Source organism: Pogonomyrmex barbatus, unplaced genomic scaffold, assembly GCF_055798465.1.
Source record: "Pogonomyrmex barbatus isolate J1 unplaced genomic scaffold, ASM5579846v1 scaffold5, whole genome shotgun sequence".
NCBI classification, from domain to species: Eukaryota; Metazoa; Arthropoda; class Insecta; order Hymenoptera; family Formicidae; genus Pogonomyrmex; species Pogonomyrmex barbatus.
The window spans coordinates 6,773,974-6,799,516 of NW_028297149.1; the positions used below are offsets into that span (position 1 = coordinate 6,773,974).

Below are 25,543 nucleotides of genomic sequence, written 5' to 3' on the forward strand. Positions count from 1 at the left end.
ATGAGGATGAAAATAACCGAAGGGGAATCTCTTCCCTCTCGCGGAGAGAAAAGGAATGGAAAGAATAAGGCGTGATAGACCCATTTCGTCTCAACGATTCTTTCGAATCCAAGCCAAGCGTAGCCGTAATGAACACGAAGGAGTAGTCGATTGATTGTATTGGTGCACGTCGCCTTTTCATCGACGGCTGTATCGTCATGCGATCCCGATAATTAAATGCGCGATACACCAAACGACAGAAGTGTGCGCTGCCACACTGTGTACGGACCGTCCTTTCGAGGCGGCAAGGGCTATTTGTTCGCGGCGGGACGTAATACGCACCATGTGGAGCGCTTTTCGTCGTTGAGGTGAGAATTCGAAGGCGAAGTTTGTCGGTAAATCGAATTTGCGGCCGTTGTTAGCGCCTGTTTTCGTTAGGGGATCCCTAGACGTAACAGCCTCAGAACCGTATGAGATGAGAAATATACCGAGACTTAGCCCATTTTACTTGCAAATCCTTCGTGCAGCGGCTTTAGAGCCAATTCTGTGTCATCAAAAATGTTAAACTATAAATGATTTTTTTTTTTTTTAATTGAAAAAGAGACATTTTTGCTTCAAGGATGCGAATAAAAAAATCCGAATCAAATTATTCGTTTAATTAAAATAGATCTTTGACATTTTATATCAATGGAATATTAATTTAAATAATTTGAATAATTAAGATTTTTAATGAGAATTGAAATAATAAAAACAAATAGCCGATTAAATTTTAATAAAAAAATCCTTAAAATTTTTAAAGAATTTAAAAATGAAATTTATTGGACTTATAACTTCATATTAAATGGGATGTTATTATTCGCGCAGCTTTTCTGATGTTACGCATTCAACAATTTTTACAATAACTCATAACATCGACAAAATGATAATTGTGAGAAAAAGTTTCTTATAAAAGAAATTTTTTTTAGAAACGCGTTATGTGTTGTATTCGAGATATTTCAACGAAAGACGATGAAAGCTTACTCCCGGGTCCTTATGCAGATCGTTTCATCCGACTTTTCCGAGACTTTCGGACGACGCAAGGAAATTGTGCGCTACAACAGAGCTCGCGGTACGCTCGTAACAATAGCTATTAAGTAGTTTGTTTGCATTGAGAAATTCACGACGAAGCGCTTCGAGCGCTTCATTCTCATCCGACCTGACGAGTCCTTAAGGACTTTCAAGACGATCTTCGTGGCGCAGGGAATAGCTTTGTTCCTTACATTTCTACGTAACGTTATTCGCTCTACAGATAATTATCCCGCAGAAATCTTGCGGACTCGCAGTGTTAGCCGACAGATGTTAAAGAACTGCGAACTGCTGAAGAAGACACCGTGTTGAAGTAAAAACAACCTTAAAAAACACGTTTGAGAAAACACATTTATAAGAAGTCTAATCTACAAACGTGTATCATGATTTTGCATGAATTGATGAGATAAGACATACTGAGTACACCTGCAATATTTCGACGTTGCGCTTCGCGATATATTCCAGATTACGAACTTGATATCGATATCCTCGTAAATCACTCCGATCGCTATACATTTACACGAACGAAAGATCGATTGACCCATTAGCGCGGCTATCTACAACGCTCGCTGCCGCATGTAACAAGGAATAATTTATTTCAATTTCCTACACGTCAATATCGATATGCGCACGCCGAACGCATTCGTGATGTGCCCACGAAGTCGCTGACCCGGGAAAAATCGATACGCGCTGCTAAGGGGAACGGGGGACGGTAGAATTACGATAATAACGAAAACGTAATTTTCAGAAAATTGAACATCCGACACCCGCGCGATGCCGCTTTAAAATTTATTAATACGTCGTTGCCGTTTCGCACGTTACGAGTATTCGTCGAAAAGAGAGCACGAAATACCATCGCATTTGAGTTCTGACATAAAGAAATCTAATAAATCCTTTATCTAACCGTGCAACGAGTATTACACAGTTGTACCATGCAAATTTTGTAACTTTATTGTATAGAGAATTTGTCGGTGGATGATTGATAAATTGACTCTTACGAAATTTTCTGTGTCATAAAAATATCTTCCTTTATTCCGTCACTCACGCCAAAATGGTAATTCTACAGAAAACGGGAAGCTCGACGGGATCATTGTAATCATCTTTTCGCTCGCGTCACTTTCACGCATGCGTATTCTAAACGTTTACCAAGTTAGGAACATGCAACACAGATGAGAATGAGCGCATCTGTTGTCGGAATAGTAATTGCGGAGCTGGATAGGTACGACGACAAACACACGTATGGCAACCTGCACGTGAACCTCGACGCTCTCTCATCCCCATATTATACAATGTACGCGAAGAGTGGATGTATGCCAATGTAAAGGTGCACAATATACGATATAAAAGCTCCGAAATGTTTCCCAAGCTTGAATTATACGTTGCGATAAATCATCAAACTTCAGTTTAATAGAATTCGAAATAAGGTCAATTCGTATTGCCATTCTCTACACCTTCCCTAATGGCTTCATTTATTTTCTGCCGCTCCAAATATACCATTGTGTGATAATTTAACTATATTAATTACATGGGTTTTCATTATTATCACAATTGCATTAACGATTACGTATCTATTCCTCCTTTCCGTTAATTTATATCTGTAATATATACATAATATATATATATATATATATACATAATATATACATAAATATAACTGTAATATATACTATACTGTAATATATAACTGTAATATAACTGTAATATATACATAAATATAAATACAAATATATATAGACATAAATTGTCTAATATATACACAATACATAGATATAAGGGATGTAAGTATAACAATTGCGGAATCAACCGACTTGATAAAGTTGAGCGAACGTGTTACCCCATCCGTGCCCGTTCCCTCGCAGACTCGGATCTGCCAAGAACTTCAGGGGCACTATCGCGACTTACGTGGGTTTAATATCCGAGTTGTGCACCCCTGGGCCTAGGCAAACGATACGAGAAAGACCCTCGCCCTCGAACGGCGAGCTGCACAGTAATTACGTAGGGGAGACGCGCGCTCCATTGTTCTACGTTAGTTCTGTAGCAGGTAAAATGGATACTTATACGTCGGTAGCTTCCGCGACGCGCGAAGGCTTTACGTCGTCGCGGGAATTTACCAAGGGGGCATTATAACTGGTCGATATTATTGCGCGGCAATCCTCTATCGCCGCGCTATATTTCAGCGGTAATAATTCTCCTCTGCATCTTTCGCGATACGGCAATACTGATTATCCTCTACGTGCTCGGAGGCGTGCAGGAGGCGAGAGATGCGATACGGTAAAATTTCATGATGTTTCAAACTAACTCACCCTCCGCAGAATTGAGGTATAACAACCGGAATCGGGAGGAGGATAGAGCCTCGGCAGCCTCAGAACGGCAACTATTTAATTAGACGAAGCCTCCCTATTCACGTCGACGGCTCATCCGCGTAATGGAGACGAGCACGGACGTCAGCCCCCTTTCTCTCGCGCGGCGAGACTTGACAATAAAATTCAGCAGCGTGAGAAGCAACCGTGATACAATCGTGAGACAATCGTCCAGCGAAACCGGTAACGTTCGGTGCATTACGAACGCCCAGCTTTCATCATCGTCGTCGACTCGGGAAACCTCGTTATGCGAATTGTCCGATGACTCGGGCGCGTTAATGTTCACGCGCGAACAACAAACGCTGATTCGTGACGAGGCTCATCGATCAATGTCAGGCCGAGTCCTTCGAGCGGGATACACACGTATACACGCGTGATTTATATTATACGCACGTAGCCGAGCATATATCGCTCACGGCGCTAAAAACCGCTTGATAAGCGCCGGCAATTCATCGCACAGGCTCAATCTCGAGCTAATGTCATTGCATGTTCGGATACGACACGCTGTGTGTAATGGCTGTGTTCGATTTTAGGAGTAACCGTGCGATGTAATATCAGCGGGATTGTAACCTGATAGCCGGGGAAGTTTAGGTACGTTCGTAATATACAGGAAATTTCGTGACAATGTTTCAATCATCGGCCACGGAATTTCGTATACTAAACAGGAGTTTCGCGAAGTTGTTACAAGACAGCATACTGCCTGTTGTACAACTAGTTTATTAGTAAGAGCGTGTTAACACAGTAATAGCATTTCTCTTTACGTCGTTTTACAAATTTATTTTACAAATTATTATTTTATATTTTTCTAATATATCATTTGTGTAAATTAACGTTAATTCGCAGTTAAATATCCGAGCAATAGAATTTCGCATCAACCCGAGATGCGGATTCGTGAAATTGCGAGGATACCGAAAATATATAACAAAATTATATACGTTTCCAGCGTAAAAGGTCGTGAAATCCAGCGTGAAAATGTCATCGGCAAGACGTATCGTCGATCGGCACGCGGTCCAAGCGCGAAATTCCGTAGGCGAGGAAACGGGAAGCGAGTGCGTCGAACAGGACGAAGGATGAGGACGTAACGCCCGCATGCGAGAGCCGCCCTACGTGAAGGCGGAACTTACATGCATGTGCACCCAGATGCGTGGGCGCGTGATGCATAGTATACGTCTCGCAGCTGGAAATGTGCTTCCAGCGATTCTCTCCAGCCCGGGAATTTATATGCCCCACGGAATCCCGGAGGAGAGTCTGCAAATTATCTATACCGGCGGCGGCGTTTCGATTGCCGATCTCCTTAATTCGCAAAGTCGTAATTACTGGCGAAGCGAGATTAACCGCGAGTAAGGAAACCGGCGAATATCTCACTCGCGAGACCTTCATCCACCGACACGACGGCGAAAAGATATACGCATTGCGCGGCATGTGCATCGTGCACGCACGAGTCACGAATTCGCACGAATACAGAAACGGCGGAAGAGAGGTCGGATACGCACGCGAGAGACGTCTTGAACGTAAATTTTACAATTTCGCGAATCATGTCCGATAAAACAATGTGAGTGTAACGTAACGACATAATACGTACATAATGTATATGTGACAATGCCATGTTAATTTAGCCTTCTCTCTTAAAGCTTTTGCGAAAAGTTTCTCTTATCTGTATAGACAAACGTCGTGTTCCCCCGTCATTAAAAGTGGAGTGTCTCCACTTTAAAGGCGAGGAGCGAAAAGTTTCCTGAAAGTTCTCAATATCGCGCGTTCTGTCTTTATTAAACTTCCCAGAAACCCTGTTTAATTCTTAATGAAGCTACGATCATGATTTTCTACCGAATATACGGACAAGAGGAACAGCGGGCGTTGTACGAAAAGTTTTTAATCGCCAACGTTAATGCGTTTTGCAAAATACGCTCCGGCAAAATATGACATTCATAAAGAAAGTTTTCTTCCGAAAAAAAAAAGAGAAAAAAAATATATAAATGCGAAAGCAGTCTGTTGAAATGTCGCTCGCGCTTTCCATACAGTTCGACAATTTCAGAGCTCTGGGAAATGTAGAAAAGAGCAGCGGAGATTTGCATTTATCCTCGAAGGGAACGAACATCGAGCGCGGTACGCTCGTGTGAGAAAGTTAAAATTGCATTAATGCATTCAATCCACACACAAACTGCGAAAACCGTTTGCAAACTGCAAGGTAATTTGCATGATTGTATATCCGCGAGTAATTCCACTCCCTATGAAAAACCGATGTGTACGTTATTGCTGAAAAGGAAAAAACTCGTGGGACCTAAAATATTTTTGCAGTTCGTCTTACCTTCCGGCAAAAATATTTTCGACAATGTATCTATATAGAATTTAAATTTAAGAATTGTTTCGCGAATATGTTTTCAAAATACTTGAAGTGACGACATAACGTCTCTCGCTGGTCTCGAAAGTTAACCGCTTTCATCGTTACAAACATAGCTGACGATTTAATTCGTTTCGATTTATCGATTTCGACCTAGAGTTTCACCTTGACCAATCAAAGTAACTACGTAACAGCTAAATCCTTTGTTCGTCGATTTATTCTCGAGATATTGCGTATTTCTCTCATTTAGATATCTTTGTAGTAAAGCTTATCTCTCTAAGACGAATTATTCAATTTGCGCGGAAAATTGAAATTGCTTTTTATCGCGGCACGCGACAATATTTATCGTTCATTTAATTTTTTCATGGAAAGCAATATAACAGACTTTGTTTTTTTTTTCCTACATAGCACAATGCACGAATGACGATTCCGGAAGCTAGTGAAATAACGTATGCGTACGATGGTTTTTTTTTTCTTTATCGGGCCGCAACGATGACGCACGGACGTAGCGTAACAAATCTCCGCTGAAATAATCACTCATACCGTGCAACGAACGCTCGTCTATTCACCACAGCTCTTACTTACTACGAAACGCCATGTACTCGCAACCACAAGCTTTTTTTTTCGCGTGTTAACTCCTATCATCGATATTCCCAACACCGACAATATCCCACGATATACGTCCCGTTAATTTCCGTTCGAATTTCAATGCTATGTTATTTCTTAAGATGAGAAGAGCCGGGAGCATCCAAGAAAGCATACACAGCTTTTGCTGTTCTATTTGCCGTCAGGATTCTAACAGCATGATTCAGTTATGACGATCACGGAGCGCGTATTATTACAGATCCAGCCTTAAGATTCATCAGGCATTCGCCTAATTGAAATCTAAACGACGGTATTAGACGCGATAGACGTGACCGATATCTCAAATTGCCGTATTGGGAGAGATGAAGGTGACAGAGCGGTAGAATTTTCCCGCTAATGTACTGGCCGATATTATTGCTATTGTTGTGACGATAAAATCATTTTTATATCTTCATATAAAGACGAGCGCGATCGCTATCTTGTGACAAGGTTTTATATGCGCGAATATTAGAGCAAATTATCAATTTTATTCTACAAATAAAACCTATCTAATTCTGTGAAATAATGTTACGAAAAATAAAAAAAATTATATAATTATATGTATATTTTATGTAACACGATTGTTCTTTCTTGTATATGATTTGTATATACTTTAAATTACATATAAATTCATGTATATTAAATTGCGTTTACAATCGGAAGTAATAAATTATCCAGAAAGATACGAATGCAGGTACGCTCGCTTTCTATCGCGACGCGTACAACCGTTGCAACGAGAAAGTGGATTCGAATACTTTCACTGCAACCTGTCGATCTTATTGCATTGATTCATTCGTAAACGAACTTGAGACGCGATGGAATGAGAAATCCCGTGCGATTACGTGAGATCGAGGGAAAAAAAAAAAATGTGTGTGTGTGTGTGTGTGTGTGTGTGTGTGTGTGTGTGTGTGTGTGTGTGTGTGTGTGTGTGTGTGTGTGTGTGTGTGTGTGTGTGTGTGTGTGTGTGTGTGTGCCATCGTGACAAAGCCGCCTGATCTCTAAATCCGATTCTGTGCTCATTCGCGAGGAACGCAGTCGCATCGCAATCAGAATTATATCTCTCTGTCAATGCAGATGCAATGTGCAACGTGCAACGAAATCTCGAAGCAAAATCGGTGACTGGCGCGCTCCAACGAGAGCGAGCAATGGCTTTCGTTTACTCTCTCCCTCGCGCGCTCTTTCTCGTTTCGGTTTTAGTCTTATTCTCGGCCTTGATCGTTGCAGCGAGAAAAAGAAAACAGGAATCAATCGCGTGGCTACGAAGAAAGAAGACGAAATGAAATCTCGCTTCTTCTCCTCGCTCGTATGTACATAGCAGTACATACAGTACATGGGGTGTCCTAGATCCCGTCGCAAATATATGTGAAGATATCGACAGTACAAACAAGAAGTACATACACATTTTTACCACATTACTACATTTTTGGCACTTATTGTTTGCCTTCGAAAGCGGAAAAAAATGTATTTCAATCGTAATTAATAAAAATTATTTTAAAAATCCGCGTAAAATCGTTCCGCGTAAGATCCGCGTAAGATCGTTTTGAATTTTATTTAAAAAATGTTATAAACTTTTTGCATCAATTAATTCCATCGGTCTTTATCATATATCGAATATGCTTAACTTAAAATTTAGTTTGAATTTTGTCGATTGAATTACCTTGCGCATTCAATTTTCAAAGATCGCGAATAAAATTATCTATGTAGGTAACATGTAAGTGACATTCAAATTGAAATTATACTAAAGAAGACACAAGCATATTTTTGGTTGATCTAAGTTGGTCTAAGTTTTTGTAAAACAACAATAAACAATATTTTTGTTTAAGAATATTGTTTTTTATATAAATGTAACGTAACGTCTTTATTTTAAATTTTTGTCTCAAAATTTCTACTATGCTTCTTCAAAAAAATGATATATTGATCTTTAAGAAAATTAAAATAATTATGTTATCTGATTGTAAAATGTCTTGAAAATAGACTTTCAATAATTAAAATTAATTAAACACAGCAGGGACATAAACTAAATTAGAAACTGATTAATTTCAGAAAACAATTTACTAATTAAACGATCAACATACACTGTCATATTCAACGGAAAACTCATATTTTTGGTGATTTATGATATAATATGAATGATTCTTGTGAGAATAAAAAAAGAATAAAATTTATTTTTAGGAAATTTTATAAAGAGCATGAGCTTCACAGTTTAATATAATTAGACTAATTTTCCCATCAAAAACTGGAGTGATTGTATCCTCTAAATCTTTAAAATTTTAATAATATCGTTTTTTCAAAATTGTTTTTATAAATATTCGATATGGCGATGCTGAAAGGTCAATGCTAAAATAGACTTTTGTTAAGTAAAGAATTCTGATCGATTTTCAGAATTGTTATATCGCGTACATAATTTATATTAATATTAGAAATTTTTAATAAAGATATTTCATTATAATAAAAGCGAGGTATCTAAAAAGCAAATTTTCTCGATACTATTGCCTTGAAACATCTTCAAATCTTCAAATAACAATAAAAATCAATTTTAAAACCGAGTCCTTCAAAGAATGGAGCTTGAACGAGAAACTTCTTTTTATCGAAAAAGTAACCTGAATACGAATTCTCCATTTAGTACGGTAGAATCAGATGAAAAAGAATCGCTTACCTTCGCAAGCTTTCTTGGATATGCCAAACGCTGGTGGAAGTCGTCTCCATCCGCGCCAGTTGTTACAGAGCGATTCAGGCTCGCTGCTGAAGCTACACAGAGAGTCCTCCTCGAAGCGATCGGAATCGTCGAACGAAAAACGATCGTTCTCCTCCCATTCAATTAGGTGCCCACCGGCGGGTCCAGCGGCCTCGTCGGCGACACCGGCGATTCCGGGTTCGGCGGCGGCCCCGGCCGCCCCCGCGTTTCTCGAACCCGCGCCACCGCCACCACCGCCGCCGCCTCCACCGCCACCGGCGGCACCGCCATTACCACTACCGCCGGTTCTGCCGCCGGTTCGACCGCCACCGCCGCCGCTGCCGGAGGACCGAGCCAGATTGCCCGCCAGTTTTAATTGCCGTGCGAATCAGCACACGCGAAACTACGAGCGCGTCCTCGACGGTTACCTGCCACCGTGCCCGCCACGCCGAATCTCGTCCGCACGATCGCGTAGCGGCGTAGGCTCCACCACCGCTTTCCGAAAAACCTGCAACCGAGAAAGCAATCATATTATGTACCGATCACTTTTTGTAATGATTCTCCATTGTCGACATCCGTCGTGCAACGAACACGTCGTTTACGCACAACCTTTTCCCCAATTACGCGTAAAAAAAAAAGGAAACATTTATTGCCCTTTTCAAATCTTGTGGCGAATTGATAAATATTTCTAAAATAATACCTTATTTGTAAATAGCGGCTGTTATTTGTAATAACGACCAGTTTTTTTTTTCTACAAGAGCCTTTTCTTTTGTCTCGTTGTCAAATTAATTTTGAGAAACGTATCCTATTATATTATTTAATATGCAAAAAATTGAACTGCTTTTTTCTTATCTCTTCTTCATAAATTGCGGACAAAATCAGGATAAAGATGTAATAAAAGAATCAATTATAATATATCACGTAATGTTTGACGAAATGTAAAATAATATTAAAATAAAACAAAATTTGCATTCCCGATAAATAAGTAATAGAATAGAAAATATGTATATATTCATCGTTGCTTGAGAATTCCAAAGCAATTTTCAATCGTGTAGAATCACAAGTACTTACGGAAGAACGGACGGTAGATTTAATTTTCGAAGCGATTCCAATTTTCGAAGCGATTCCATCTGGTCGAAGGTCGGAATGTAAAAGACGGGTAACACCGATAACCGTTCGTTATATATGTTCGAAGTACAGTCGGAATAAGGTCACGGAAATCAACAAGTCGAAAGTAATTTTGAATCCGCGAAAACTCGAGCGATCGCGCAACAAACGAGCCGCTTGTTTCTTGGAGCGATCCCATCTGGACAAGATTGAAAAACGCGTAAGCCCGGCGATGTCAACGATCGTTCGTTAGATTCGAAATAAGGTCACGGAAATCAACAAATCGAAAGTAATTTCGAATCCGCGAGGCTCGGGCGCTCGCGCAATGTGAGCTTGCCTTTCGGAATCCCGGAATCTCGTCTGGACGAAGCTGGGAAGCGCGCCGAAAGGCGATGCCAGCGGATCGTCCGTTACAGTTGGAAAATATAAGATCATATATAAGGAAATCAGGAAACAAGTTTTTCGAGAAGAATCTCGCCAGTGTCGCGCGCGCGTAATACACGAGAAATTCGCGCGTCGCGTGAACGCGCCCGCCTCGCCGCGAGCTTCGTCTCGTAGGCTCGGAGTAAAACAGGAACAGCTGATTCGCGTTATATCTCACAGAGACGCGATATTGATTTTTCAAGCGGCGACACGCGGGACGCCGCGTCTCGTCGCGTGGAATCGCACGCTCGTCTCGCGCGGTGCGAAGGGAACCGCGATGGAAATCGCGAGGGTACGCCCGCGGAGTGAGACGCCGAGGGAACGGCGATCGCGCGGCCGTCCCGTCCGCTCGTATCGATGCTCGACGGTGCTCGGCGCGTCGCGTGCGTCAAGGGACGAGTCGTTGGACTAGGTTAAGGCGATTCGGCGCGGGAGAGACGCGAGAAAGACGCGGAGAGGGATCGCGCGTAGAGACGCGTCGACAATGTAGCGATGAACCGCGAGGACCTTGGCCAGGGTCGACAGACTCAGCGTCAAGAACGTGCAACGACCCCGACCCCGTATGTGCAAGCCCTCTTCCTTACACACACACACACACACACACACACACACACACACACACACACACACACACACACACACACACACACACACCTACACACACACACACACACACACACACACACACACACACACGCACACACCACACACACAACACACACACACACACACACACACACACATATATATACACATCATTATGTATGTATATATACACGCAATGAAGCGGCAAGTGTGCGGCCGCGCGCGACCGCGACTCCAAGTTTGATCTCGATCTTACCTCCACTCCCGTATGTGAATGTGCGTCCAGCGTCCGATGCGATCTTTTTCAGTCTCATGCACCCAGCGTTCACCAGTGGTATCTCCGCGACGCTAACGGGGCACCGTCGAGCGGACCGTCATCGTGCGTAACCAGCGTTAACTGCGATGCGAGCGGCGGTAATAGTACACAAACGCGCGTGCACACGCACACACGCACGGCGGCGCACTCGGCACAGAGGAGGACAGCTGAGTCGTCAAGGCGCCCCATCGATGTTTCCTCTCCTCGCGGCTATAAGGGACATCGCCGAGAATACGCGCGCGCGCATACACGTACGTACGTACGTATGTACCACACGCACGCACCCGCGCACGCACCCGCGCACGCACGCACGCATGCACACACACTCACACACACACACCCGAGCGCGCGCGCGCACGCGCGCGCAGAAACGTCTCCGCGATTTTCACGCGACGATTTCTTCGCACGTCACGTCGTGTCGTGTCGTACACGCTCGGGTCCTCACGAACGTACGTCCCGTGCACGATCTTCCGCGGACCGTTAGTAGTCAGCCGACAGAACGGTCAGCCAGTCAGGTATGAGAGAACTTCGGACTGGCCTACCCCCATTGACGACAACAACAAATATGGCGCACGACAAACCACCTCCTGCGCGCTCCCTGCTGCGACTACTACTTTAGCATTAGATGGCGTCGCGCGCGTCGTCCTCTCTCCCTCCCTTTCCGGCTGTCACGGCGATCGGCCGTTCTCGGCCATCTTCGTTTCTCGTCCGTAAATCGACGCAAGTTCAAGTCTGCTTTCGGTCAATTTTCAGGAATGAACGGATACTTAAGAATGAATTAGAGTTTTAAAAATTAACTAAAAGAAGGAAATCGAAAAGATATTAAATGTATATTCGCACATATATATATAAAACATTGGATAATCGTTTTACTTTTATTCACCATTGTTATTTTTAAATTTCAATTTAATTTTTGAATTTTTAAAAATAAAAAATTTTTTAAATATTTTTAAAAATATTTATTTTGCATTATATGTTATATTGTAAATAAATCGTTGATAAAAATTGCTATCAAAAATAAAAAATTTTTGTCCTAAATTAATTTTTGTTAGTTTATCAATTTAATTTTAATTAAATATACAAGATTTCGAAAGTATTCTTCAAAATATTTCAAGTACAGTTCCTTTTACAAATGTTTCGAAACATGTGATTGATCAAGCAGAATAGAGAATTTCACCGATTGACCAATCAAAAAACACTTCAATCATTTATAGCACCAATCACCTGGATTTGCAAACTTAATCCATCGGTCGTGGCTGTGGCTATGGTTTGTGATTAAATAGAGAAATAAAATATAAGTTAGTGGAGGAGAAGGGGGTATATTTGCGGTGAAAAAGTTGCCTATATTTGTCTAGAGCACTTAGAAATAAAGGAACAAAATTTAAAATCTTACTTTAGGCGAGGAGAGTAAAAACTCAAAAATGCAAGAACTGTTCTTCGCCACATTTGCGCCACATTTCTGTTCATTTCGCACATTAATATCTTATCTTAATATCTGTGATTTGTCACTTGCTATTTGGTAATATAGTACACAAAGAAATCCATACACGTATATGTCCAATGCTTCTATGCGAGTGTGTGACACTTTACATGAATATGGCGGATCCTTCCTCTCCCCCGCGGCGGTAAAACGTACTTCTCTTTCTAGCTTATGACTTATTCCTCTGTTCGTGATTTCAAAATACACAATTGATCTCCAGATGACCATACGTTTTTTCGCTCAACGGTTACATTAGAGATTTATTTTTTATTTCTGCACAAAACTGCACTGAAACTTTCGCTTATGTCAAATTTGAAATATCCCAGTAAACAAAAATGGATTAAAATAGATTAAAATTTTCAGAAGTACGCATTTGTGAATGTTGAAATGAATCCATTTCAACGCCTACTTTTTTATTCATTTATAGGAATTGAATGAAACGCATTTTTATGCCTTTCAATTCAGAAATAAATTTAGTTTTAAAAGATGAATTGTGAATACTGCTCAATTCAAAATTCTGGATAGGAAATGCAGTTTTTCAATCCAAATTCAATCCAATTTAATTCAATTAAATATAAAAAAGTTTTCTGGTGTGAGTGTGTGTGTGTGTATGTGTGTGTGTGTGTGTGTGTGTGTGTGTGTGTGTGTGTGATGTGTGCTGTGTGGTTTGTGTGAAACTATTATATTATCATATAAACGAATACAAAGTTACTGGGCATTGAAATGGATTAACGTTGACTTGAATGTGTACTTTTGAAAATTTCAATCTATTTTACTCCATTTTTGTTTACTGAGTATATATTTATTTCATTTTAAATGCAACGAATGTACACTAGTTACAAAAAAATACCAGATTTGTCGTGTTGCTTAGGCCAGTTCATAGTTGAATCTTATTTAAGATTGTCTTAAGTATTATCTTAAAAGATTATCAACTAATTACAGAGCCGTATTAATTACAAAGCATATTAAGACATTACTTAAGACGGTCTTAAAATAAGAATCGACTATGAATACTGACCTTACGTACTGGTCACTCCCTAATTTTTTTTTTTACACTTAAAGCGAGACAAACATGTATTTTGCAATGAAGAAAGAAAGAACGAGAAATGTGAGTGCAGAAAGTGTAAAAAAATGTATTGTGTCCAGAAATTCCTATTTTCACCACCGATAACGTATGTACGATTTCGCGCCATTCCAATCGTCAGTCTTTCGTATAGTATTCGCCGTATGTGAGATAACTTTAAAAGTTAGAATTTTGGCTAAATATTGAGTGTCAGTTGACATAACGAGCACAAAAAATGTCGGAATCTTCGTTTGATCCGGAAGATACTATGAAAATTCTAGTAGCTACGGATATTCATCTTGGTTTTAATCTCAATAAGAAGAGAGGTTTGTTTTCATAATTTTTCAACAATGCTGTTACAAGTAAGAGAAAGACGTTAGATTGAAAATCGATATCACAATGAACATGATAATTTTTCTTGACAGGAGGACAATCGGATGATAGTTTTATTACATTTGAAGAAATACTGAAGTATGGCCAGGATAATGAAGTCGATTTCATTTTGCTGGGTGGCGATTTGTTTCATGATACTAAACCAACGCAAGCCACATTACTCAGATGTGTTGAATTATTGCGAAAATATTGCCTAGGTTCCAAGTGAGTTATATTTAAATTGACATTAAACTAAATTAATATAAAAGTAATATGATAAAAGGATATAAGATTCCAGACATAATGAACAAGAAACAAGAAAATAGAGATAACAAATTAAATTATAAAAAAGAGAAAACAAGTTAATGCATAAGAATCTATAATTTATAATTAAGAAATATTAAGGAATATATTCTTTCAATGATTGAAGATAATTTTCTGTTTTTAACTTTTTATATTCTTATATATTTTCATTTATAGTGTTTGGATACAAAATAATTTTTTAATTTATATTTTTAGAGAATGCAAGCTACAATTCTTAAGTGATTCAGATGTGATATTCCGACACTGCGCACAAAAGCATGTAAATTATGAAGATCCTAATTTAAATGTTTCAATGCCAGTATTTACCATCCATGGGAATCATGATGATCCAAGTATAAACTTTTTTCTTATTAAGTTTCTAATTATACCTTATATCAAATTATATTTTATTTGTTATCCGTTAGGTTTTGGTACCGTTGGATCAATGGATGTACTGTCAGCTACTGGATTTGTGAATTACTTTGGCAAATGGACAGATCTTACTCGCATTGTTGTCTCACCAATAATTTTGAAAAAAAATAATACTCATGTTGCACTTTATGGTTTGAGTTATATTAATGATCAAAGATTATCCAGACTATACAGAGATGAGAAGGTATATCTGTTTCATGAATATTTTCATATTTGATTACAGTGATTAACAATAATTTTTGAAAACAGGTAGATTTATTACGCCCGAAAGATATTGATACTTTCAACATATTTGTTCTACATCAAAATCGCGTCAAGCATGGCGATTATGCTTATATTCCAGAAAATAGATTGCATAAATTTCTTAATTTAGTTATTTGGGGTCACGAGCATGAATGTCGTATTGATGCTGAGTTAAATGAAGGTGGATACTATATTTCCCAACCAGGTAAAACTATGTTTCTTCTGAAATTTACATATAGATAATATAAATGTTAAATTCTCCAGTTAATTTCTCAATAATTATAAAATTTTAGGAAGTTCTATTGCTACTTCTTTATGTGAAGGTGAATCGAAACCTAAACATGTAGGTCTCCTTAAAATTAATAAGAGCCATTTCAAAATGAAGCCTTTAAAGTTGAAAAGTGTTCGGCCATATATTTTTGATAACATGATTCTTCAAGATCGTGACATTAAAATAGGGAATTGTGTCTCAATAGCAGATTCTATATGTCATTATGTAGATCAGTATATTGAAGATGAGCTCATGCCTCGAGTAGCTGAACAGCTCACAGGTAAATTAATCATGTTATAAACAGTTAACATTACAGTTATTACAGTTTTCTAAAAAAATTAAAATTTCTAAAAAGTATATATTCTCTCTCTCTCTCTCTCTCTCTCTCTCTCTCTCTCTCTCTCTCTCTCTCATACTTTTATTATTTATAATATAATGTGAATTTAAAAATGTCATATTCTAGGATACCCTAATCAACCGGTGCAACCATTAATTCGATTAAGAATCTTTTATAATGATGACAATGAACAATTTGACACATTAAGGTTTGAGAATAATATATTTAATTTATAATAATTTTATATTGCTGTATATACTTCATTCTTATTTAATTTATTTTTAAAAAATGTATGCTTCTAGTTTAGCACAAAAATACTGTGATGAAGTTGCTAATCCAATGGACATGATTTTATTCCGTAAAATAAAGAGCGGAGAGAAAGCAAAACGTGCCATTCGTGATGGAATTGATGATATCGATGATATTACAGAATTATTCCAGGGAGATGTAAAAACATTCTTTTTGTGATATAATATTAATTTGATTTGATTTGACATCTTTTAACACTCTCGAGATTTTTTTATTTTTACAGGCAGGGCAGGATTGGTGCAGCACAGTGCCAGGTGGAATTAAGAAATATTTTGATATGGAAGAAAATAAAGATAAATTAACGGTATTGACTGTAACAGCATTGAATGAAGCTTTAAATCGATATGTTGAACGAAACGATATAGACGCCTTCAAGAATATTGTAAGGTAATTAGTGATAATTTATTTTCAAAATTAATACTCGTGAATTTCAACTCATAATTTATCTGAATTGTTTGGGTTTACTTAGAGATCAAATGAAAAGAACCATTGAATACGTACGAGCACAAAATACTGAAACAACCGAAGATATTCGCGCAGAAATTAAAAATTTCCGCGATAAGAGACTTTCTGAAGATCAACAGGAGCAAGATAATGTAATGATTTGTATATGAGATTTGTATATGATGTTCATATTTACATATGTGTGTAGCATATAAGATTTTTACGAATATATCTCTTTGTAGGTTCTAAAAGCCCTAACAATCAACAAGCATTCACAAATAAGTTCTAGAATTGGAGAGCATTCTCGTAATGCTGATGTAACAATTGAAAATGATAGTGATGAAGATAATTTCAGTTCCATATTATCGACCAAGACTAAAGAGAGGGGTAGGGGTAGAGGTTCAAGAGGTGGCAGAGGATCTAGAGGTGGCAAAGAAAAATCTAATGAAGGGAATGCATCTATTATAAAAATGCTGGTATAAACAATTATCTAAAAATATTGTTAGAGTAGATTAATTTGTGTACATTTATTTGATGATTACATTTATATTTTTAAACAGAATTCTAGAAGTGCGCAGTCAAAGAAAACTCGTGATCAATATATTGTAATAAGTGATTCCGAATAATATATGTTATATAAGAAAACTATATATGTATGTATCTACACATACAAAAGTAAGTAGATTATATTCTTTTTTATATACATAGATGAACATTATTTTGTATACATATAAAATTTAATGAAAAGTATTCTTATATATTAAAATATGAATGTATGTAGAAGATAATTTTAATATATAAAGTTTTACAAGATGGTCAAAAGGTTTAAGCCAATATATTCCTATATCCCTATAAAATAAGTTTTTCTGAACATTCCACTCTTCAATTATATAACTAAATTCCCTATTAAACTGCGCACGGCCATTGCGTTTCACAGTCAGTGAAATCGCCTTAGTGTCGGTCCACAATAAATATTTAATCTTTAAGCCGTAAGAAATTGACCAATTGTAGTCGAGTATTTTTTTCATGTTCGATTATAATTGGTCAATTTCTTATTTCTTAAAGCTTAAATCGCCTATTGTGGACCGACACTTAGCGGAAACGTTCTTTTACGAGTCCTGTGTGTAAATCGCGTTGAAACGATAGAGTGTAGTGATTACAATTCGCAGGTAATTTAGCAATAAATATCGTTTATTTGACAAAAATATTAAATCAGATTTATTAAATATTTATTATGAATTAATTTCTGTTAGGCAATTGTTTTATATAGATTTGATAGATCATGGATGTGACTGGAATCTTTATGCTAGTATCTTTATGATAGTATACTTTCTTGCTTGTGCACCGTAACGTAACCTTAAATCTATTTCAAGACTGTTTATTATAGAGTTGGTCTTTAGCCATGGAGTGAGTGGGACGTCTTTTGTCCTCACATGAATTTTTGTGTTGCGTCATGCAATTTGTTAAGGATAAAGAGAAAGTTGAACTAGAATATCACAGAATACAGAGAAACTTATAAAGGATTTAGATAAACCTGTGTTATATAACCCTAGGGTTGAAGACACATAGTCGGAATTAATCCGACATCCTCCAACCGGAGGAAAAGAGAAAAAAAAAAAATCAAGACTGTTTATACAGATATTGTAGGAGAGTGAAAATAGAGACGATTGAGCTGCAAATTAATAATCGAAATTATATCCTTACTTTAGAAATGCCGCCAAAAAGAGGAAAAGTACAGAAGGAAGAAGTACAGGTCTCGCTTGGACCTCAACTTCGCGAAGGAGAGGTCGTTTTCGGAGTGGCTCACATCTTCGCCAGTTTCAACGATACATTTGTGCACGTTACTGATTTATCGGGAAGGTTTGTGTTATGTTTAATCATGAGATCTATTTTTTCTAGCTGGACTTTTTCCATGGTTCATCTTTTTTCTTTTTCTCTTAACATTAGAAAAAAAGAAAGATGAACGATTGCAAAAAAATTCAATTAAAAAGAACAAATTTAGGACTTTATTAGTATTAATTTTATAAACTTATGATATACGTTTGATTTTTATAGAGAAACAATCGCTAGAGTTACTGGTGGCATGAAAGTAAAAGCAGACCGTGACGAAGCTTCTCCCTATGCTGCTATGCTTGCAGCTCAGGTATATATTGCTTGATTTAATTATTATATTTAAATTATAAATATTGTATCTTTATATATTGATATCCACATCCAGGCAGCACCTAGATGATAAATCAACATAATCTAAGGAGCGTTCATATTTGTGGAAAAACAAATTCCTTTGGATAATTGAGAACATGTACTTGTATCATGTACTTTTCTCTGGAGCAAAAGAAAACATTCAATATATATATTCAATGTTATACGTACACACACATATCGCACACATACATTCACAATATTTTAACAATATTATATATTATTTATATATATATATATATATATATATATATATATATATACTAATTTTATTTATTTTATGTATATATTGCTTATAGCTGGATTATTTAGAATATTTCTGGTATTTTTAATGATATGAAAAAACACCAAAAGGAAAAGTTGTTCATTTTGAAGTAGCAAATATTATGATCGAAATTTTCTTTAATGATTATTATTTTACGAAATTTCGGGATCAATATTTTTTTTTAATAGAATGGTATATTTTCATTAACATAATAATACAGTTCATAAAAGAACAAATTCAATCACAAGATATGTTAGCCTAAGATGTTAAATATATCTTATATGATTGAATTTTTTTTATGAACTACGTTATTATGTTAATGAAAATATATCATTCCATTTAAAAAAAATGATAATGATCTCGAAATGACCCAGTTACGAGAAATATTTTGTATATTGATTAGAGATATTTAATATAATATTAAAATGTTAATTATAAATTGCACTTTTATCTTTTGTAGGATGTAGCAGAAAAATGTAAATCACTAGGGATTACAGCACTGCACATCAAATTAAGAGCTACAGGAGGCAATAAAACAAAAACTCCTGGACCAGGTGCGCAATCTGCTCTGCGTGCTTTAGCTCGTTCAAGCATGAAAATTGGCCGTATTGAAGATGTCACTCCTATTCCATCGGATTCCACTCGCAGGAAGGGAGGTCGTCGTGGACGTAGGCTATAAACTATTCTTATGGCCTTCTATGTTCTTTATTATCTTTCAATAAATGTTTAAAAGAAAAAAAAGACATTGTGTTTCTTGTGAAATACTGCACAATTTTTTTTTTATACAGATTATTTCTATAAAATTATGCTTTATATACTTATTACAATATTCTTATGAAACAATTTCGCGTGATAACGAATACATGAAAATATTCTTAATGTAAAAATCGATTTTTTTAATTATATAATATAGAACAATATGATAAATTTAATTATAAATAAATTAATAATAAATTTTGAAAAAGTATATAAAATTTGTATGTATATGGATTAACAACTTGCATCATACACTTTATGTTTTTAGTGCCGATAAATATACTATAAGATAATACATTGAATTATAAATATTTAAACGTCCTTAATATTATAATTTCATGAGCTATTATATAAGCGAAAAATTATAAAGCATTCATATACAGAGTATTCTGTATCTCTGTAATCATCCCAAATTGAAACAAATTATACTTCACGAATTAATTGACCAACATTAAGATATAACTTCACTTTTACATCTACCTTTTGTGGTGATTTATGTTCCAATGCTGCAATGGTATTTACGTATCCATGTTGCATGACAAATCCAACTGTAATTGGATTTTCATTATTTTTATTAGCATCGTGCGGAGTTACGTATAAACGTATTACAGCTTTGTTCCCTTTACGCCATACTACAAGCCTAAAAAATTTGCATAAACAATAAAATCTATATTATCTATGTATTAATTTTACGTAACATGTACACTTATATTCTACATACTTTGGATCATCTTGAAAATTATGATTATCACTTGTATCATCATATTCAGCAGCATCATCTCTTGGTGGAAGTATAAATGAGCTGTGGGGCAGCAGCAAATCTGCATTTGGTATAATTTTTATTGGTTTAGGATCTTCTGTCACAGGTGCTTGCCGTACAGCAGATGGCAGCAAATTTGGAGATTCACTTCCCTATAATTATAATCAAAATATTAAAATGTTAATGTTTCATAAAATGTTTTATAAAAAAATGTTATAATATTCGATACATTACTTGTGTATCCTCCTGTTTAGCGTCTTTTTCTTCAATCAATGAAGTAGATAACGAAGTATTTAAATGCAGAATAGTTATTTGAGTCTGATGCTGCGTTGGATTGCAGAATTTAAGAAGCAATTCACTTGATTTCCCTGGTCGAAGTGGTTCGCAAGTAACGATCTTTACTTCTGGAATATGATAACTAAAAGACAAAAAACAATTTTGATTTTCATAAAGCTTCATAAGCACAAATATAAGTCAAGATTAAGTCTTATCTTAGATTAATCTTAGATTAATCAATGATTGATACTTTAATGTAATACTTACAATGCAGCTAATAAAATCTTGAATTTTGTAGATTGGGGGCAGAGATCCGATTTGCTAACATTATGTTCACACACTCTGCAACGTTGTGATCGTTTGACCAAAAACTGTCTGTGCTGAGGGCGTAATTCGTTTATCTTTTCAGCTTGCACCTCTGGATGCTGTAATCTTTGTTCCAACGTAGTAACTGTTACACAAAATTATTTATAATAATATTTATAATATATTAATAATATGTTTATAATAAAATATATAATTATATATATGTCGATTTGTATCAAAATCTATGCTACATGTTAATAGCTTTCTTACTTTTAGTTATATCTACAGATTCTGTAAATATATCTCCCGGTAATTCCTCTACTTCCTCGCTTGCAACGGATGGTACTGGTTGAGCAGACGATTGAGATTGCATTGGTGGTTTTATGGGACGTCCGATACGCTTGCGAACTAGTGCTGATGTAAAACTGTACATTGTCTGCTATTGGCAAGTCAAAAGTAATTAGAAAATAATTCGAAAAACATCTTAGAGCAAATAAATAATTAGTTCTTACTGAACTTACAGCTGGCATAAAAGAACGTTTTGGATGAAATTTCTTTCTTTCACACTGTTGTTTCTCTATAGAAGCCAATATCTTATGATAATCAATAAGAGCATTAATACGAATTACATGTGGATTTTCCTGCTCGGGCCATCCTCCAGTTGCTATGAGAACAAATTCAAGATATTTTTTAGAAAAATATTTTAAAATTGTTATTTATATTTTTATTACCAATGATAATTTTCTTACCTACGGATTGATCAGGTATTCCTGCATCTCGAGAACTCCATCGGCATAATGAACAGAATAAATAATATACTTTTTTAGGAGTAGCTTTAACATCCTTGTTTTCTTCTCCTTCAGCCACAGTTGCTGCTGTTCTCACTGGTGCTAATCCTGCTCTTGTACATAATGTTTGAAAGCAACAAGGACAGTCGAAACAATTGGAGCATCTGTAAATATGTTATTATTACTATCATCATAATTTCATCTTTAGAATAAGAAGTAATTAATTCTAATACATTGTAAACATACTTGTTCTTTTTAAGACGCACTTCTGATGAAGGTAAATTCTCCATACAATTAGGGCAGTAATGAGAGTCGACCTGAATATAAAAGACGTCTTTCAGAAACATAAGAACTTTGCACACATATTAAAATATTTCGAGAGCAAATTCAATAATCAAGTATAGTCCCAACTAAATCCTTTTTATTCAATTGAACTCCAGATTTACTCATTCACTTTAAAAAACGCACCTCCTGACAAACACAGTAGCCACATCGTATCATCAGGCAATGTCGACAAAAATATATCTTTGATATAGGTTTTAAAGAACCGCAGTTGCATAAATAGCGTACATAATCTGGTTGATTTAAGTATGTCATACTGAAATGAATGAATTTTAAAATCTACGAGATGAAATGACGTTGCTGGCCGTTCTTGACGCGTTCTTTAACCATAGACATCTATGACGTAAATAGACAAGAAGTTGTATCCCTGAGAATGCGCACTCGTCAAAGTAATAATATACCTGGTACGGGCATTCTGAGAAAAAATGTCGGAATCGCACAGACCATATTTAAATACAATAAAATTTAACGTGACAAGAATGTACGTACTATGAAAATTTATAGAAATTAAAAAATGAGTATTATGCTTTGATTACTCTTTTTTTATACAGTCCTGAATTTCTTATTAACTATGGCGAATGATTACGTGGACGTAAAAAGCGATATCGACGTGGAGTAGTCACACATTTCTGGGGGCAACTCATAGCGCTAGTAGTCATTTCGCCATGTTAATAGATAGAATTCAGGAGCGAATAGAGGAATAGCCGTGCCTTAAAACGCATAATATACTTATTTTTTATTTTTACAAGTTTTCATACTAAGTATGTTCTTGTTGGGTCATATTTCATTGGATCCAAATAAAAATGGTCTGTATGCTCAGCTATGTATTTTTTTGCAGAATGTCCATATTGTTTATACTGAGGTGCGTTCCAAAATAACATCCGAGTGCATCTAGGTATCCTTATTTAATATTTGATGAACAACAACGTTAAAGGATACATACAGCTGAGTTTCTGAACTCAGTCTCTGTACTATACTAGACCTTCATGTCACGTTATTGTCATATTATGCAGTTGAGTTACACGTGGATGATATCAGATGTGATAATATCATAATATAAGATTATGATATATTTGTTCATAATTATATGAAAATCCAACTTACTCTTTTAATTTCAATTTTACTCTTCGTGAGAGAATAATATATCACAGTGTAGATATGGTAAATATACATAACCAATATTTAACAAGAGACAACAAATAGCAACAAAAATTTAGAGAATATTATAATCCACTTATATATGATTAATATTATAGTAGTATTTCCTAATTCTTTTAGTCGGGAAAAATACGAAAAGAAAAAAAGGAGCTTATGAAGGCGAAGAAAATTCTGCATCCAAATAGTCGAAAAGTAAATGCGATCGTTAAACGGACTCATAAGTAAGTAATAAATTTTTATGCATTATAATATGATTAATATAATTTTTTAAAATATATATTTGGTATGTGATATTTATATATGATTTATCAGAGCTATAAGTCGGCAAAAATCTAAATGGTCAAGTATGATAAAACAACAATTAATAGGAGAAAAGTTGATGTGGCTTAAACAAAATATGTGTCCAGATTTATGTCCATATATGGAAACTGATATAGTAAAACTACTTGTAAAGTAAGTGTTTTATTTTAAATATATTACAGAATTGTACTAATTAATATAAAAACAAGATATGTCTTTATTTATATTTTTATAAATGTTAATTATAATGTATATTTTATTTAAAGATATATTGGAAGAAATGACGAGGAATTGGAGCAAATTGAAATAAAACATTCTATAGGAAAAAGAGGTAGACAGCATGCCAATAGGCAAGATATAATATTGATGAGCAAAAAGGAAGAGCAGACACAATTGGATACCTGTGGAATTGGTAATATTTGTTATTGTTATTAGTTCCCATACATACATATACATATCTTTCCTGTCAAATATATGTAATATATATATGTGTGGGGGGGAAGGGGGGAGAGAGAGAGAGAGAGAGAATCATTATCTATAGTTATTGCATAATTTAATGTTATTAATTAATACTGTATTATTACTTATTTTGGTATAGAAATCCCGGATCTTACAAATCGAGCTCAATGTGAAATGCTGAAGAACTGGAATGGTGATTTGAAACTTTTACCTAATTTTAAGTTTCGAAGATTTGGGAAAAAAGACTTAAAAAAATGATTGTGAAAAATATATAAATTTAGAGATAGAGATAGAGATAGTCGTCTTAAAAAGATATTGGATGAAATATATGGAGAAGAATAGAATTATTATCTACTTCTTTTATTTCAAATATAAATTTGTTAAAAAAAATAAAGATATCAAAAGCAATTCTGTTATTAAATATAAAAAATAAAGAATAAAAGCCTGAAAAGTGTCTGAAAATAAATATTTAGTGGAAATTAGTGAAATTTATTGTAAAATAAATTATATTTTATTAATTTTTATATCTTTTACTATGTATTATTACGATTAAATGTAAAAGAAAATAAAATTAATAATATTATGTGATAGGTATTACAATTAAATAACTTTAGGACTGATTCTAATCAATGGATCGTAATATTTTTGTATTTTATTGGCCTTATTTAAAAATAAGCTTTCATATGAATTTAATTTTATTTTCTGTAAATTTATCTTTCAGTAAATTTTGTTTTTTTTTTTTAAACAACATTCTATGTTTTTAAATGCATTAATTACTGAAGTTTTTCTTATTTTACAAAAACTTACAAAAATTATGCATAGAAATTAATTTAGAAGTTACTTCATAGATATGCTTGTAATGTTTATAGAGTGGAAAGAGATATTGCTTCCTGATATTCTTCCTAATTTCAAAATTAGACACGATCTCTTAGTACACATAACTCTTTTATAGAATTATTATTTCTATCCCTTTTTCTGTCTATTTTAGTCTTACCGGAAACATAGATGAAAGTAGAAGAATTCATGAACGTACACTCATGAAGTACCATCACGCGATGGTATGCTGGATAAACTCAGCATAAACCCAGCTGAGCGTATAAAGCAGTTGATAATTACTGCGTATGCTTCTATGAACGCGCGGAGAATACGAAATAGTAACGAGAAATGATCAATGACATCTACGAAATATTTCATTATTATTTTTCC

At 35.6% G+C, this 25,543-nt stretch overlaps 5 protein-coding genes across 10 annotated transcripts in view; 3 read left to right on the forward strand and 2 right to left on the reverse strand.

The window, feature by feature from the left end:
- Positions 1-9,424, reverse strand: part of Dora (zinc finger SWIM domain-containing dorado) — a 58,669-nt gene extending 49,245 nt beyond the window's left edge. Inside the window, exon 1 of the mRNA XM_089081924.1 lies at positions 9,023-9,424. The gene's annotated coding sequence lies outside the window, so the exon portion shown is untranslated. The remainder of the gene's footprint in view (positions 1-9,022) is intronic.
- Positions 9,425-13,812: 4,388 nt separating this feature from the next.
- On the forward strand, positions 13,813-17,547 carry mre11 (double strand break repair nuclease mre11). Of its 2 annotated transcripts, XM_089081926.1 has the most exons (12): positions 13,828-14,340; positions 14,440-14,611; positions 14,906-15,042; positions 15,115-15,305; positions 15,371-15,569; positions 15,658-15,915; positions 16,099-16,180; positions 16,275-16,419; positions 16,505-16,668; positions 16,751-16,877; positions 16,968-17,201; positions 17,286-17,547. In XM_089081926.1, the coding sequence occupies exons 1-12, from the start codon at positions 14,250-14,252 to the stop codon at positions 17,349-17,351; spliced, it is 1,866 nt and encodes a 621-aa protein (XP_088938052.1). In that variant the 5' UTR covers positions 13,828-14,249; the 3' UTR covers positions 17,352-17,547. The 2 variants fall into 2 exon arrangements, with proteins under 2 accessions (XP_088938051.1, XP_088938052.1); XM_089081925.1 differs by having other exon boundaries at positions 13,813-14,340; positions 14,906-15,305.
- A 224-nt stretch (positions 17,548-17,771) lies between these two features.
- Positions 17,772-19,933, forward strand: Rps14 (ribosomal protein S14). The gene is made up of 4 exons (XM_089081936.1): positions 17,772-17,894; positions 18,435-18,585; positions 18,781-18,868; positions 19,653-19,933. The coding sequence occupies exons 2-4, from the start codon at positions 18,437-18,439 to the stop codon at positions 19,869-19,871; spliced, it is 456 nt and encodes a 151-aa protein (XP_088938062.1). The 5' UTR covers positions 17,772-17,894; positions 18,435-18,436; the 3' UTR covers positions 19,872-19,933.
- A 4-nt stretch (positions 19,934-19,937) lies between these two features.
- Positions 19,938-23,052, reverse strand: DCTN4-p62 (dynactin subunit 4). Of its 5 annotated transcripts, none has more exons than XM_089081934.1 (10): positions 22,910-23,052; positions 22,547-22,835; positions 22,325-22,395; positions 22,040-22,242; positions 21,812-21,954; positions 21,561-21,726; positions 21,252-21,435; positions 20,943-21,126; positions 20,670-20,860; positions 19,938-20,588 (listed from the first exon to the last, which is right to left on the reverse strand). In XM_089081934.1, exons 2-10 carry the CDS (start codon positions 22,673-22,675, stop codon positions 20,372-20,374), a joined length of 1,488 nt encoding a protein of 495 aa, XP_088938060.1. In that variant the 5' UTR covers positions 22,676-22,835; positions 22,910-23,052; the 3' UTR covers positions 19,938-20,371. The 5 variants fall into 5 exon arrangements, with proteins under 5 accessions (XP_088938060.1, XP_088938056.1, XP_088938059.1 ...); XM_089081930.1 differs by having other exon boundaries at positions 21,561-21,729; XM_089081933.1 differs by having other exon boundaries at positions 21,561-21,729; positions 22,547-22,756; positions 22,910-22,982.
- Positions 23,046-24,920, forward strand: LOC105433205 (translation machinery-associated protein 16). Its single transcript, XM_089081935.1, has 6 exons — positions 23,046-23,181; positions 23,259-23,581; positions 23,699-23,799; positions 23,891-24,031; positions 24,145-24,290; positions 24,477-24,920. The coding sequence occupies exons 2-6, from the start codon at positions 23,579-23,581 to the stop codon at positions 24,593-24,595; spliced, it is 510 nt and encodes a 169-aa protein (XP_088938061.1). The 5' UTR covers positions 23,046-23,181; positions 23,259-23,578; the 3' UTR covers positions 24,596-24,920.
- Positions 24,921-25,543: the final 623 nt, after the last annotated feature.

What these genes read in the sequence shown, in the direction of transcription:
- LOC105433205 (XM_089081935.1), top strand. An exon ending in ATAGTAAAACTACTTGTAAA is followed by an intron (nt 24,032 to 24,144) that starts GTAAGTGTTTTA and finishes TTTTATTTAAAG; the next exon opens with ATATATTGGAAGAAATGACG. An exon ending in ATTGGATACCTGTGGAATTG is followed by an intron (nt 24,291 to 24,476) that starts GTAATATTTGTT and finishes ATTTTGGTATAG; the next exon opens with AAATCCCGGATCTTACAAAT.
- mre11 (XM_089081925.1), top strand. Translation starts at nt 14,250, where the DNA reads ATGTCGGAATCTTCGTTTGATCCGGAAGATACTATGAAAATTCTAGTA. An exon ending in GACTATACAGAGATGAGAAG is followed by an intron (nt 15,306 to 15,370) that starts GTATATCTGTTT and finishes TTTTGAAAACAG; the next exon opens with GTAGATTTATTACGCCCGAA. An exon ending in ATCAACAGGAGCAAGATAAT is followed by an intron (nt 16,878 to 16,967) that starts GTAATGATTTGT and finishes ATCTCTTTGTAG; the next exon opens with GTTCTAAAAGCCCTAACAAT.
- DCTN4-p62 (XM_089081930.1), bottom strand. Translation starts at nt 22,675, where the DNA reads ATGACATACTTAAATCAACCAGATTATGTACGCTATTTATGCAACTGC. An exon ending in CTAAACAGGAGGATACACAA is followed by an intron (nt 20,861 to 20,942) that starts GTAATGTATCGA and finishes TTATAATTATAG; the next exon opens with GGAAGTGAATCTCCAAATTT. An exon ending in AATTTTCAAGATGATCCAAA is followed by an intron (nt 20,589 to 20,669) that starts GTATGTAGAATA and finishes CAAATTTTTTAG; the next exon opens with GCTTGTAGTATGGCGTAAAG.
- Rps14 (XM_089081936.1), top strand. Translation starts at nt 18,437, where the DNA reads ATGCCGCCAAAAAGAGGAAAAGTACAGAAGGAAGAAGTACAGGTCTCG. An exon ending in GTTACTGATTTATCGGGAAG is followed by an intron (nt 18,586 to 18,780) that starts GTTTGTGTTATG and finishes TGATTTTTATAG; the next exon opens with AGAAACAATCGCTAGAGTTA. An exon ending in CTGCTATGCTTGCAGCTCAG is followed by an intron (nt 18,869 to 19,652) that starts GTATATATTGCT and finishes TATCTTTTGTAG; the next exon opens with GATGTAGCAGAAAAATGTAA.